Source organism: Schistocerca nitens, chromosome 1, assembly GCF_023898315.1.
Source record: "Schistocerca nitens isolate TAMUIC-IGC-003100 chromosome 1, iqSchNite1.1, whole genome shotgun sequence".
Classification (NCBI taxonomy): Eukaryota; Metazoa; Arthropoda; class Insecta; order Orthoptera; family Acrididae; genus Schistocerca; species Schistocerca nitens.
This window is the reverse complement of record NC_064614.1, coordinates 888,718,452-888,733,695: the sequence shown is the minus strand read 5'-3', so window position 1 is coordinate 888,733,695 and position 15,244 is coordinate 888,718,452. Positions and strand designations below refer to the sequence as shown.

Below are 15,244 nucleotides of genomic sequence, written 5' to 3'. Positions count from 1 at the left end.
ACAACATTTATGTTGGAATTAATATGCAAAATAAGGGAAAGCTAACCACTCACTCATAGCAGACTGCACTGATAGCAGGCTGATGTGTGGCACATACACACACAAACCAGAAAACAGTGTTACTAGCTTTCCAGCTCTAGCTTGCAGCAGTGAGAGAGGAAAATATGATTACTACAAAATTGATTACCTTTCCTGGGCACACCTGAAAATTTTCCTATGCACATTCTTAATAAAATGATTGCTCAGAGACATGTTTCACTCCAGACAAACATTGTACTTTTAGAAACAGTCTTTTTTTTTTTTTAAATTAGATCCACAAAGGGTTCACAATAGTACTAGATGACAAAGTCTTTCATATTAAAAAATTTGGTAATAGGAACCTTATTTCTTGTGTAAATTTATACCATGTTACAGATATAATTTTTCAATACCACTACCTCTTGAACAAATGTTATACACAGTGTTTAAGACAATTTTGGTTCATGGGAGTAGAGATTCAAATATACATAACCCACTAAATATATCAGTTATAGACACACCGCCCAGTGCTAATGAATATTCTGGAGGAAATACTGGCAGTGTTAACTGTGGTGTTAGCAAACAGGGTGTACAGTGTGTTCCAGGACACCCAAATGAATGTGTTTTTCACGTGGCTTGATTAAAATCAGTGGGGAAAAGGATTGATATGGAAATTATTATTTTTTAAATTCATAACACATGTAAAATAATTCAAAGATACCTCATAAAAATGTACACTTGTTTGGCACAACAAACCTTCACAATAGCTGGTCTTTGCAGGAAAACTTCTGAAGGGAAGTCCTGTAGGAGAACATCTGTGAAGAAGTAACACGAATGCAACAATAAGACAAGCTCTGAAGCTTCAGTAAGTGATTCCTCCACTGCTTTTAGAACATGACGGTCCGTAGTCACAAGAGGTTGCCATGGCAGCAGCAGATGTGGAAATATGTCCAGCAAAGACTCTGCAGATGCCACATTCACTGGATACACCAGAGGGTAAAATCCTGTACTCTGTACACCTACAGGATGCCTGGAATACCAAGGCAATATTAGATTAGTGACAAAATTATTATTACTGTTATTACTGCTACTAGTAGTACCTCTACAATGAAAAAACTTAAGATGATTTACTATACGTTGGTTACTACACTACTTTAATAAGCAGTATATAAAGTTTATTTGTTTCAAAGCAAATGCTGTATGTTTCAGAGTGACTGACAATTTAGTCAACTGATTACTTTTGGTTTCATCAGAGAATACAGCAACTTATTTACTATTTATGCACAACATAATAACAAGCAATATACCTAGTTCATGTAGATTTTTGGGAGCTGAAGAAACTAAGATGTATCATCAAATTGCTTGAACTTTTGGAGTAACATTTCACACTTAGCTTCAGTTAAACAAAATTCTGTTGTCATATAGGCATTGAAAGCCATATGTGAGCATTAGTTAAATCAACAATTGTAATTGTAACATTTTATAAAAGATAGCTTGCATAAAAGAACATCTGAAAATTGCTTTAAATCACCCAGTTGGAATTACCAAATTGACAAGCACTGAGAGTCCTGTTGTTTTCAAGGACACAGCTTTGGCATACAATCACTTTGAATAACGTAGTTAGCAAATGCTTAAATCCATTGTATCTGATGTTACACAGGGTCACTATATTCTGCCCATTATTACCTATAAGTGAAATGAGAGGACTGACAATAAATTTTCAACAAAAGGTAATAGCAAACTAGGTGTACCAGAAGAATATTACAATATATTATTGGCCATTGTACAGCAGCAGATGAGTAATTAAAAGCAAGGTAATTCATTGCAAAAGCTGTTTTGTATTAAGTGATACACAATGAGTAACCTTGATGAACAAGACAGTGTGACTGAGAACAATGCTGTAGAGGCTAAGTTTTTAAGTGAACAGAAATACCTAAGTGGGAATGTTTCCGTAGATGATAGTAGTTATAAATCAGATATAAACGTAACTGTGAAGGATGGGAATGAAAGTCCTATTGTAAAGAACGAAATGGACGAAAACAGTACTGATGTGGATGAGGTCTTTAAGGTTAAGGAGGAGGAATCTAGTAGCAAAAGTCAGCAAGGACAAAAGTTTATGGCAGATGGAAATTTGGAAGTGATGTCAAGGCAAATTTTGAGCAATACCAGTAGCATGAAAGAAGACATGAATAGGACGGAAAGTAGTATTAAAGAAGACATGAACAAAATTGAAAGTAATATGAAAGAAGACATCAGTAGGGTGGGAAAGAAAACTGGCAGCATCAGGATTGACATGGTTAACTTATAAAGGACGAACTGAAGAAAGAAATTAAAAAGGAAATTAAGGTAGTCAACTCTAATCTTACAGAATTACATAAGACGTTTGATGCGGTAGTTAAAGACTATTATAATACTAATGAGAAATTAACACTGAGTAGTAACTGTGTAGAAGAGAGAGAGAAACTTTGTGATGACAACAGTAGGAAGGTGGAGGTTTCCGAGAAATTTTGTGCTGAAAGAGTTAAGCTTGAGAACTAAAGCAATCACATTAAGAATGATTTTGAAACAGAGGTGGTAACCAAGTGTACACTAGTGGTAGAGGAAAAACCGGTAAAAGTAAATGAAAATGTAGTTCAAAATTGACTAAATTAGAGATAAAGGTGGAAGAAGTACAAAATCTAAAGAATAGAGAAAGTGACAGTAGGTCTGATAATTATTTTGGTAAGCAAGATGATAGTTTTTTCAGGGAAAAGATTGAGGATTTGTTTATGAACAAGATCACATGGTATGTAAAAAGGAAGTGTGTCAACCCGTAATAACAACAAGTGTACAAGGAATACATGTTAAGTTTTCATTCGACAGTGGTAGTGATTTGAATGACATTTCACAGGCATTTTTTGAATCTATTAAAAACACAGAGGTTATAGTGGTGATGCAAGCATCTGGAATAAAAATTGTTGGTGCTATTGGTAAGCTATCAAAGAGTGTGAAACAAGAGTATTGTTAACTGAGGAATTCGCAGGACAGCTATTGGAGTGCAATTTCTTGGTAATTCAAAATCTCAGCATTGATTTAATATTTTGGACTAATTTATTGTGCAATTAGCAAGTAAGGGGTTCAACATTCTGTGTTGGATTCATTATGTGGCAATAATGCTTACCCCAGCTGCCTGTCCATTTTTCATGTTTCCTGAGGCAGTCAAACTCTTCTCCTTTCCAATCTGTAGTTTGTAAGTGAATCAGAATTAAGCTCTCTTCGACTTTTGATTTTGTGCAGTAGCATACTTTGGTACAGAAATATGTTAGAAAAGTTTTCTTCAGTGTTATCTATATAACTATTTATATTATGTTGTGTTAGTTATAAGTAATGAATCACATGAGGATGGAATAAAATAAAGTGATGCTATGGTTAAAGAATTTCTGTCAAACAAAGAGGTAAGTTAAACTGAAATTGAAAGGTGTTGGCATGTGTGGAGGATAATTAACATGAAGTAATGAGCTCATTGGTGCAGCAGCAGAGCCAGTGTGCAGTATAAACCATCTTAAATACTAGATCTTAATATTAATTGTGATATAATAGAAGTGTTTGTGTTCAGAGCAACCAGTATATGTGAAGTAACTATCTATCTGTGTCATTGTACAGCCTTTTCTAACATTCAGGAATTCAAACTTTAGACATAGTTGCCTGGAGTAATGAGTGGAAAGAATAAGCAAAATTTTTATATATATCACCCTTCAAGCTGGAATATTAAGCAATTTGATGGAATACAGTGAAATAATAGTTTTTTTTTTAATTATTTTTTTTTTAGTGATAATTTTGTCTGATCAGTAATGAGAGTTAAGTTTGCCTTAGCATAAGGATCTGTTACTGTGGAATGTTTTTCAGTAGAATCAATTTTGCATTAGATAAGCAGAGCAGGTGTTCATTTATTAGATAGTGAAACAATAATGAAATAATAAAATACTGGATAATGTTAGGGTCTTAATAATGGTTAGGGAGCCTGTCTCTGTAGTAGGGATATTTTTTGAGAAAGCACTCCACTAGTTAACTATGTGAGAAAGGTAAGTAAAATAATGGAGCTGATAAACATAATTAATGCAAAAGATAACTGTATACAAGCAAATGTGGTGTAACTATATTGGGGATCTAATTTTGAACTAGGCAACATTGGGTACTGTATATATTGTACAATTCATGACACAACTGGGAATGAGAGCTTAACACAAAGGGCAATATTTTAGTGCAGTACAAGTTGTATAATGCTGTATCATTGGATCTATAGGTTATCTGAAAACTTCTATTTGTGTTCTGCGGAATTATGAGCTTAAAGAGGTAGTACTGGGATGAGGAAAAGTAATTTTGCTGATTCACTGATAACTGTGGTGCTAGATTGATGTGAATATTCTGACAGGTAAACTATTTGGTAATATTTTGTGAAGATTTAATTTTCTGCTGGAATGAGAGTAGTACTCAGAGCTGAGTGGAGAAGTAGGGCAAGGATGTGGTACAACTTCCATCCCCTTAATTTTGATTTGAATAGTAATCAAGTTATGCAATGATGACTATTCCTTTTTCATAATGTAATGATTAGTAAATCTATGCTACTGCACATCATGAGTTTTTGCTATTTTACAAATGGGAAAGAGACCCAAATCTTTCAAGTTTAACCAGTTTCAGACAGTTATGAGTTAAGAGTAATGTTTTGTAGTGTAATGTGCACTTGATTTAAAAAATTTTCTAGTCACCTCCTTTTGAACTATAGCCAATTTTAGTGCTAATTATTGTAATGTTATGAGGATTATGTAATGTATTTATTCATGATGTAATGACTATCATTTGCCATTAGTGTCAAACTTTTTTTAGACTTAAGTTAGAAATAAAAGTAAGTGTACTAAAGTAGGCTATTTTGTCTGATTTTTTTAATGTACTACGGCAGAGGAGAACCACCTCCAAGGGAACTGATCACAGTGAATTTTCTAACTAACTGCCACTTGGACCTGTTGAAGCTGTGGACATCTTGGTGAGAAAGTGTGTAAAAGCTCATTGAAAAAGTGAAAGTGCTTGTGAAAATTACATATTGGGCAAGTGAAATTTTGTGCCTGACAGTGAACTGCAATTCGCAGTGTAATTTAACTTCTTTGCTACCCATGAGGATTTATTCTTTTAAGCAAGATAGGGCTTGAATAAAATGATATGTATCTTAAAATGTAATCTTCGCTTACCCATAAAGGACATCACTTATGATGAAGATGCAAAATTTTGTTAAAAGTATAACTTGTGGATCTTTAGTGAGACTGTACAACACACTGTATGTAAATATTTCGTTTGGGAATTTTTGTATGGGAGGTTCACATAATTATAAATTTGAAAAAAACATATGTACTGTAGTTTTGATAAGCAAGTCAGGATATTTTTACTTCCCCTCTTGTTTTGCCATCTGCCTCCTTAAATTCGTTTTTTCACTTTTAAGTATTACTATTAACAAATGTGAGTATAATCTGCATTTTCATAAAAGAGAAAGATTGACCTTCAATTTTAAAGAATATAACACCAGGTCTAATTTTGTGCTCAGTTTTATGTATGTAATAGAATTCTTAATTTATTTGGACTATTCCTAGTTAGTGTCTTTTATTATAGGGTGAAATCAGTAAATTGTTTTGTAACATAAATTCTATTGTTGACATATAAACAAATATACTTTCTGTAATAGTTGTAAACATTTAGAAGAAGAAACAATAGTGATCTTAAAGTATCTATTTGGCTCTCTTCAAAAACATGTTACCATAGCCAGCCCTTAATTAATTCCCCGGTAATTAACAGTTTTTTCATAAGTATTGTTTGCGTAACGATATCTGTTAATTTCATCATTTAAACAAACAATACGGCCTAACCTTTGTAGCAGAAGAAACTGTTAAAAAGAACCAATTTTTGGATGTATTCAGTTGATTTAATGAGTTAAGTTTTAATCGAAATTTCTGTAAATTTAACTTTAATCAATGTGTAGTTTCAGTACCTATTATAGTGATGATATATAAGGGCTCAATTTTTGGTCCCAAGACAGTCAGCCCATGGCCGAGTTTCAGACAAGAAACCTGTGTTGGTTAGAACAACAACAACAACAGCTTAACTGTTGAATAAGTGTTAAACAATTAGACTGTGTGTAAAATAATGACAGTGTCTGCTCCATACGTATCTTTCTATTCTTCAAGAACTGTGAACTTTGTGGTTAGGTTTTTATTGCTCGTAGACGTTCAATAGTAAACTATTGTAGTAGTATGTGGATGTTTGCCTGCTTACTATTTTTGAGGCTTATGGGAAGTTAGAACAATAGTGCACTGGCCATATTAAATGAGTATATGGGGGGTTGTGAAAAGTGAAAATAAACATCTGTGGAACGCAAATGTGCATCTGTCAGCTACATCATTCAAGGTAGTCAGTGTTTACTTCCAATCCCCATTATTCAGCCAGTGTAGGAATGCTGTACGTTGACGAGAACAATCAACAAAGAAACAAAGTAGGTAAACCGCTACGGTTTATCTTTTACTTATTGTGCATGTTGTGCATGATCTCCTTCGAAATACACTCCCACACAATTGATACAATGCTCCCAATGGCGTTTCCACTTCTGGAAGCAGTCTTTGTATGCAAAGCACCGTCTGCGAATTTTCTTTTCTCGTTTACTGTTGCAAATCTTCATCTTTTCAATTGGGTTTTCAACTTTGGAAATAAAAAAAAAAGTCCACTGGGGCAGGGCCTGGATAGTATGGGGGATGAGGCAGCTCAGGTACTTTGTTTTTTGCAACAGTCATACACCAACAGGGATGAATGTGCAAGTGCATTACCGTGATGCAAGAGCCATTAACTGTCTCGCCGCATTTCAGTCAATTTCCTTGTCGCATTTTCTTGCAGGAGTCGCAACATATCCTAATAGTAACATCAATCCACAGTTTGTCCTGTGGCACGAATTCATGATGAACTAATCCTTTAAAGTCAAGGAAAATTATCAGCATGGCTTTGACATTTGAGCTCACCTGACCAGATGAGCTTTTTTTGTCTTGGAGAACCTATCCCGATCCATTGTGCAGATTAAACCTTGATCTCAGCATCATAACCGTAGACCTTGTAGTGGTTCCACCTGTTTTTATTTCTTCAGTTGTTGATTGTCCTCAGTGTCGACATAATGCATTGCTTCACTGGGGGATTGAACCATCGTCCTCCTGAAGGCAAGTCCATTGTGCTAGCCACTGCACCACCTCACTCGGTTTTCATGACATGACTAAACTGGAATGATACATTATTCTGCAGTCTCTCACACGGTCAGTCTTAGATTGGCCTGCACAATTTCATTTATATCCCTGAAATGAGCGTTATTGGTAGACAATCAAGGGAATCCTGAATGAGGGTCTTGTTTAACTTCCGTCCGGCCATTTTTAAACCACGTGAATCATTTGTAACACCAACTATGGCTTAATCACCTGTCACCATAGGATTCCTGCATCATTTGGCATGTCTCTACAAAAGTTTTCTTGAGTTTCAGGTAAAGTGTAATGCAGACATGTTGCTCCTCTATAAGTGCCATCTCAAAATTCGCAATTTGTGCGACACAACATTCTATTCAACACAGCGCTGAACAATAAGTAATAGACAAACAACAATGAAACTTCTGGCAGTTACACTTTAAAACCCGATGTGTGTAGGGATGCCAACTGCATCATGCTCCAACAAACCACTGATGTGAAATTATGAATGTTCCGGAATTTTCTGAAAAGACCTCGTATAGCTTCATGAAGGAGTGGTTAGTAACTCAGCTCTGAAACCTTCCTTGTGTAGCAAATACTGTTCACATAATCCATGATTTGAAAGAATCATATCTAGTTATCAATGGAATATCGTCTCAGTTATGTGACTTCCTGTCAGAGAGATCACAGTTCGTAGTAATTAACGGAAAGTCATCAAGTAAAACAGAAGTGATTTCTGGCATTCCCCAAGGTAGCGTTGTAGGCCCTTTGCTGTTCCTTATCTATATAAATGATTTGGGAGATGATCTGAGCAGCTGTCTTAGGTTGTTTGCAGATGACGTTGTTGTTTATTGACTAATAAAGTCATCAGAAGATCAAAACAAACTGCAAAATGATTTAGAAAAGATATCTGAATGGTGCAAAAATTGGAAGTTGACCCTAAATAACTAAAAGTGTGAGGTCATCCACATGAGTGCTAAAAGTAATCCGTTAAACTTCGGTTACACAATAAATCAGTCAAATATAAAGGCCGTAAATTCAACTAAATACCTAGGAATTACAATTACGAACAACTTAAAAAAAATGGTTCAAATGGCTCTGAGCACTATGGGACTCAACATCTTAGGTCATAAGTCCCCTAGAACTTAGAACTACTTAAACCTAACTAACCTAAGGACATCACACACACCCATGCCCGAGGCAGGATTCGAACCTGCGACCGTAGCAGTCCCGCGGTTCCGGACTGCAGCGCCAGAACCGCTAGGCCACCGCGGCCGGCCGAACAACTTAAATTGGAAGGAACACGCAGAAAATGTTGTGGGGAAGGCTAACCAAAGACTGCGTTTTATTGGCAGGACACTTAGAAAATCTAACATATCTACTAAGGAGACTGCCTACACTACAATCGTCTGTCCTCTTTTAGAATACTGTTGCACGGTGTGGGATCCTTACCAGACAGGACTGACGGAGTACATCGAAAAAGTTCAAAGAAGAGCAGCACGTTTTGTATTGTAGCGAAATATGGGAGAGAGTGTCACTGAAATGATACAGGATTTGGGCTGGACATCATTAAAAGGAAGGCGTTTTTCATTGCAATGGAATCTTCTCATGAAATTCCAGTCACCAACTTTCTCCTCCAAATGAAAAATATTTTGTTGATACTGACCTACATAGGGAGAAATGATCACCATAATAAAATAAGGGAAATCAGAGCTTGAACGGAAAGATGTAGGTGTTCGTTCTTTCTGTGCACTATACGAGATTGGAATAATAGGGAATTGTGAAGGTGGTTCAATGAACCCTCTGCCAGGCACTTAAATGTGATTTGCAGAGTATCCATGTAGATGTAGATGTCGCTAACAACCACACCAGGCATTTAGCCATTATATCACTCAACAACACAGGCTGCCTAAAAACAGACACCATGGTAGTGTCCAACATCTATGCAGGCATCACTGTAGGGCAGGCTGAAATGTAACTCATCAAAAAATACTGTACCCTTGAATGAATTTACATGTTCACTGAAGTCTGAGGTATTCATGGTTTCTGAACACTAAAAGTCAACACAACAGCACCTGTGCCAGTAATCCAGGTTGCAGCAGGTGCTGTATAATCTATACCTATCATAAACGTGGATGTATTTTTATTCCACATCTCCTCCTAAACCACTGGACCAATTTCAACCAAACTTGAAACACACATTGCTCCCTGTCTGGAAAGGACCAGTGTGGGATAAGAACCACCTACAGGGGATAGGCAAAATAATGTGAACACTTGTACTTGGGAATGGTTTATTAATAAGGGGCTGTGCCCCCATTTGCCTGTAATACAGCTGTGATTCTTCTTGGAATAGTGGCATATAATGATTGTATAGTCTCCAGTGGAATGTTATGCCACTCTTCGGTCAGAACCTCATCTAACTCCTATAGTGACAGGGGAGACAGAAATCTGCTCTGAAGTCTGCGCTCCAATGCCACTCATAAGGGTTCAATAATGTTCAAGTCCGGGGACTATGCTGGCCAGGGAAGATGCTGCAGTTCAGTTGCATGCTCCTCATACCATGAACAATTTGTCCTGGCTGTGTGAATGAGAGCATTGTTGTCCTGAAATATGGCGTCATTGTTGGGGAACATCATCTGAATCACTTGGTGCACCTGATCACCTAAAATGTTCACGTAACTGTTGGCTGTAGTATGGCCTTTGAGAGTAATGATGGGACCAACAGAATATGACATAGCTGCCCACACCATCACACTTCCTCCTCCATGCTTAGTGGTTGGAATCAAGCAAGCAGGACTGTAGGCTTCTTTTGGCGTTCTCCAGACTTAAACCCAGCCTGATGTTGGAAATAACAAAAACATTGACTCGTCGCACCATATGACATGTTTCCACTGATCACCCGTCCAGGATTTATGCTCCTGACACCAAGTTTTACACTTCTTTATGTTGGTTGTTGTTGCTAATGGTTTCAGCATAGCAGCTCGTCCATGAATATTCACTTTATGGAGTTCTCGGCATTGTCGATAGATATGGGGTCTCGAAGGTGGCTATTGAACTCTGCAGTCACTTTAGCCTTTGTAGTTTTGTGATGTTGTGACATAATTTGTGTTAGAATACAATGATCTCTGTCATTTAGATCTGATTTGCGACCACTATTATGTTTACATGGTGAAGTCTTTTCAAGTTTTGTGTAGTAGGCTGCCATGACTGTTGAAACAGTTGCTCTTGAAACATCCAGTAAGTTGGCTGTCTCGGTTACTGATGCTCCAGCTAATCGGGCCACCACAATCTGCCCTCTTTGGAACTCTGTTAGGTGTTTCATTGTATGTCAACTTCAGCCTCTGATTGCAAATAGAAAGTGTGCACTACTCGTAAACAACCTGCACTGATGCCTAGTCCGTAATGGACATGCACAGTCCATTGCGACATGTGCCTTACTTGCATTGTTGACCGTCAAACACAACCATCCCATTGCTACCACTGTTCACATTATTTTGCCTATCCCCCATATCTCTCACAGGAGTGGCACTGGGCATGAAAAAGGAGTATAGCTCATGACACACAGACTGTATTCTACATCTACATCACAAGCTCACAATTCATACTTAAGTGCCAGGCAGACAGTTAATTAGATCACTTTCACTCTATTTCTCTACAGTTCCAATCTTGAACAGCATATTGGAAAAATGAACTCTTAAATTTCCCGTGCAAACTCTGACTTCTATTATTTTATTACAATGATCATTTCTCCCTATGTTAGTGGGTAATATTTTTGTATTTGGAGTAGGACATTGGAGATTGAAATTTGGTGAAAAGATCTCACTGATATGAAAAATGCCTTTGTTAATGATTCCCACACAAACTCACGTATCATACCTGGGACACACTCTACCCAATTTTGCAACAATACAAAATGATTGCCCTTCTTTCAGCTTTATTAACATCATCAGTCAATCCTAACAATATTCATGCACTTTATACATAATTTCAAACCTTTATTAAAAATTTTTTCGCTCCCCCCCCCCCTCCCAAAAAACAATGATGAAAGGGAAAAAACAATGATGAAAGGGAAAAACTTCATGACCTATAAATTTATTAGTTCTTTACTACTAACTCTATTCACCTGATGGACAGAGAGAGGGGGGATGGACCAGACAGACAGAGAGGGTGGTGGGGGGGGGGGGGATAGACCGTATTGACAGAGAGTTGGCAGGGAGGAGTAGCAGATGGTCACAGAGAGGAGTAAGATGGAGAATGGGGGCTGGAGGAGACATGACAGAGAGAGAGTGCTGAAGTGGATGGGGGGGTGGAGAGGGGGGAGGGGGGAGGGGGGAGAGAGAGGGGGAGGGGGAGAGAGGGGGGAGAGAGAGGGGGGAGAGAGGGGTAGAGATGGGGGAGAGGGGGGAGTGGACTAAGAGGTACAGGAGGAGATGCACTAAGGGGGATGGAGGAGAAGAACAGATGGGGAAGGAACAGATGGACAGAGAGAGGGGAATGGAGCAGATGGACAAAGAGAGGGAGGGGGAGTAGCAGATGGTCACAGAGAGGAGCAGGAGAAGATGAACAGAGAGTGGGAGCTAGAGGAGATGGACAGGGAGATGGTGAAGAAGTAGATAGGCAGAGAAGGGGAGGAGGAAATGGACAGACAGGGGGAAAAATGAGATTGGCAGTAAGAGAGGAAAGGAGCAGATGGAGTAACAGAACTGGAATAAATACATACCCAGGCAACTCTGAATACTCAGATAATTGTTAATACAAACTGGTTCCCACCTTTGCAAAGATTGAACATCAACCCAAGATTGTATGGTCCATTCTGGTCATGAAGACAATATGCCAATTATCATATGCTATGAACACAAAAGATGGCGTATTTTGTCACAAAGGTACTTTACTGTCCATTCAGTGGATTATAGTGAAATGTCTCTCTCTCTCTCTCTCTCTGTATGTGTGTGTGTGTGTGGGGGGGGGGGCACACACGCGTGTCAGTACACTTGTGTGTATGTTTAATCTATTAGGAACATGATACACATAAAACACCATACAAACAAGATCTTTCTAAATCTGAGTCAGGGCCTCCAAATAAAATAAAAATTATTTTTATCAAACATGGTAGAAAGCACTCAACTAAAAAAATTGCAATTTTTAGAAAGTAAATCCTATTACCTCTGCTCCTTGGTTTGGGTGAAATTCTCAGGTTCAGTTTCTTTTATACCATGTAGTTTGACACTGTCTTCCCGCTCTCTTGTAATTTCAGTGATGATTTGGTCAACATAGGACCTCAAAGGGGCTTCTAATTCAGTTTGTATATCATATAATCTTGTAAGTGAAAGCGGTGCTTCCAATAACATTAAGGAATCTCTTTCCCAGGCAATCTACAAGAAACAGTACAGTTATTTCCTATTGCAGATAACATGAGTGAAACAGTACTCTACAGAAAAAAAGAAAGTTTACCTTCACCAACTGTAGCATCAATTTCAACACTTTTTCTTTTTCAACACATGGTTTTAAGTAAAACCAGTTCAAGAGTTTAAAGAACAACTCTTTTCTCACTCCCAGATCATCATCACTTATTAAACCATGTTCCAGTTTTGAAATTAAGCTATTCAAAGCTCGGACCCTGATTTCTTCCAACCCATGTCCTGTAAACATAGAAAAACATAAAGAAAAGTGAATCAATCGCTACACGATCCCTATCATTTTCATTTTTGTGTCTAAAATATTGTTAACAGTGAGGCAATTAGATGTGGAAGTTAAGGTCAGTGCAGCCAATGATATGGTGCAGATCACTGCTACAGAACCTAGTAGATGATTCTACAAACTTAAAATTAAAGTTGTTTGTCATTGTCAGATTTAGATTTGAAACAACATGCCCCATATGGCAATAGTTATGCATAGAACACTTTCCCTCTGTTCTGCTTTTGTAAAAGTAGTAAATAATTTGTTGGAATTAATGCTGTGAATAATTTATCTGCATTCATCTCCTCAAAACATACATATACAACATTTGGTGCATAGCTGTCATGTTCCACAGCCTGCTTAAATTAAAATGCATAATCCACATTTCACAAGGAGTGTGGAAGATCATAATTCTCATTGTGGCATGTTTAAGGATAACACTACTGATATCCCACATCTTTTTAAGTGCCACAACATACCTCCCCCTAACCGCGAGCACGCTCACACACACACACACACACACACACACACACACACACACAAGCCTTTTTCACTGGCTACTGAATACATACTGCAGACAGCAAATGTGCCTAATGAGAGAAACAATCTGTGGATGGTAGAGGAAAGGAGGAGGCCAATACGGGTAGGGGGAGGGACAGACAGGCAGTTTGCAGGGAGGGGGTGGACAAAGAGAGAAGTAGAGAAAGGGAAAAAAGACTAGTGGGTGCTTTGGGGAAGTAGAAGGCTGTGTTGTGTTTGAATGGGAGCATGGAAGGTGATAGGCAGATGGAGGACAGGGACTAGCGAAGAGGGGTGTTACAGAAACGTAGGATATATTGCAGGGAGACTTCCCAATTCAAAAAACTGGTGTTGGTATGAAGGACCCAGATGATGCAGGCTATGAAGCAGTCACTGCAGTGAAGTGCACTGTGTTAGGTGGCATGTTCATCAACTGGGTGGTGCTGCTGTATCTTGGTCACAGTTTGTCACTGGTCGTTCACGCAGAAAGAGAGCTGGTTAGTTGTCATGCCCGCATAGGAAGCAGTATAGTGGTTGCAGCTTACTTTGTAGCTCACATGACTGCTTGCACAGGGAGCTCTGTGTTTGATGGAATAGGAGATGCCTGTGGCAGGACTGGAATAAATGGTAGTAGGAGGATTTATGGGACAGGTCATGCCTCTAGGTCTATTGCAGGGATATGGCAGCAGGGCTGGATTAGAGATGGACAAGAATATTGCACAGGTTCGGTGGATGGTGGAATACCACTGTGAGAGGAGTGGGAAGGATTGTGAGGACATTCCTCACTTCAGGGTACAATGAGAGGTAGTCGAAGCCCTGGCGGAGAATGTGATTCGCTTGTTCCAGTCATGGGTGGTACGGAGGGTAGTGCTCTTTTGTGGCTGGACAGTCTGTATGTGGTAGGTGACTGGAGAGACAAGGTATGGGAGGTCTGTTTCTGTAAAAGACTGCAAGGGAAATTTCGATCTGTGAAGGCCTCTGTAAGACTCTTGGTATATCTGGAGAGGGACTGCTTGTCACTACAGATGTGATGACAATGGGTGGCTAGGCTGTGTGAGAGGGACTTCTTGGTACGGAATGGGAATATGGTAGACCTTCGATCCAGATCACAAATATGGCATCAATGAATCTGAATTAGGTGGGGGGTCTGGGATTCTGGGTGGTTAGGGAGGAATTCTCTAGACAACCCACGAATAGGTTGGCATAGGATGGTGTTATGCTTGTGTCCATTGCTGTATCACGAATTTGTCTGTATGCAATGCATTCAAAGGAATTGTGGGTGAGGATACAGAGGGTCATGGTGACCAGGAAGAAGCCTGAAGGTATAGAGTCAGTTGGGTTATGGAAAAGGTAGTGTTCAATAGTGGCAAGGCCATAGGCTTTGGGGGTGTTAGTGCAAAAGAAGATGGCATCAATAATGACTAGCAAGGCACTGTGTGGTAATGGAATGGAAAGGGACTGACGTAACTGAAAACTTTAGAGAAAATTCCAGTCTGCTTCTACATAAGTTCGTCAATCATACTGTACCATCAGTGGTGACTTTAATCATCCAACAGTCAATTACAAAAACTAGTTTTGTTAGTGGTGGGCATGACATGACATCCTGTGAAACATTATTAAATGCCTTCTCTGTAAACTATGTAGAAAAGATAGTTCGGAACATCATTCATGATGGAAATATGTTGGCCCTAATGACAACAACAAGACCCTACCTCTTTGATAACAATTAAAACAAGTAGAAATACATTTATGTTCAGTAAACCAGATTTTTTAAAAAGCAATAGTGCTATATC

General features: G+C 38.5%; 1 protein-coding gene across 1 annotated transcript in view; it reads right to left on the bottom strand.

Annotated features, from left to right (window-relative positions):
• The window catches only part of LOC126191621 (rotatin), a 378,723-nt gene that overhangs the window by 321,387 nt on the left and 42,092 nt on the right, over positions 1–15,244 (bottom strand). Inside the window, exons 2-4 of the mRNA XM_049932539.1 lie at positions 12,708–12,895; positions 12,420–12,628; positions 775–1,048 (exon numbers count right to left, since the gene is read on the bottom strand). Coding sequence (XP_049788496.1) covers positions 775–1,048; positions 12,420–12,628; positions 12,708–12,895 — 671 coding nt within the window. The remainder of the gene's footprint in view (positions 1–774; positions 1,049–12,419; positions 12,629–12,707; positions 12,896–15,244) is intronic.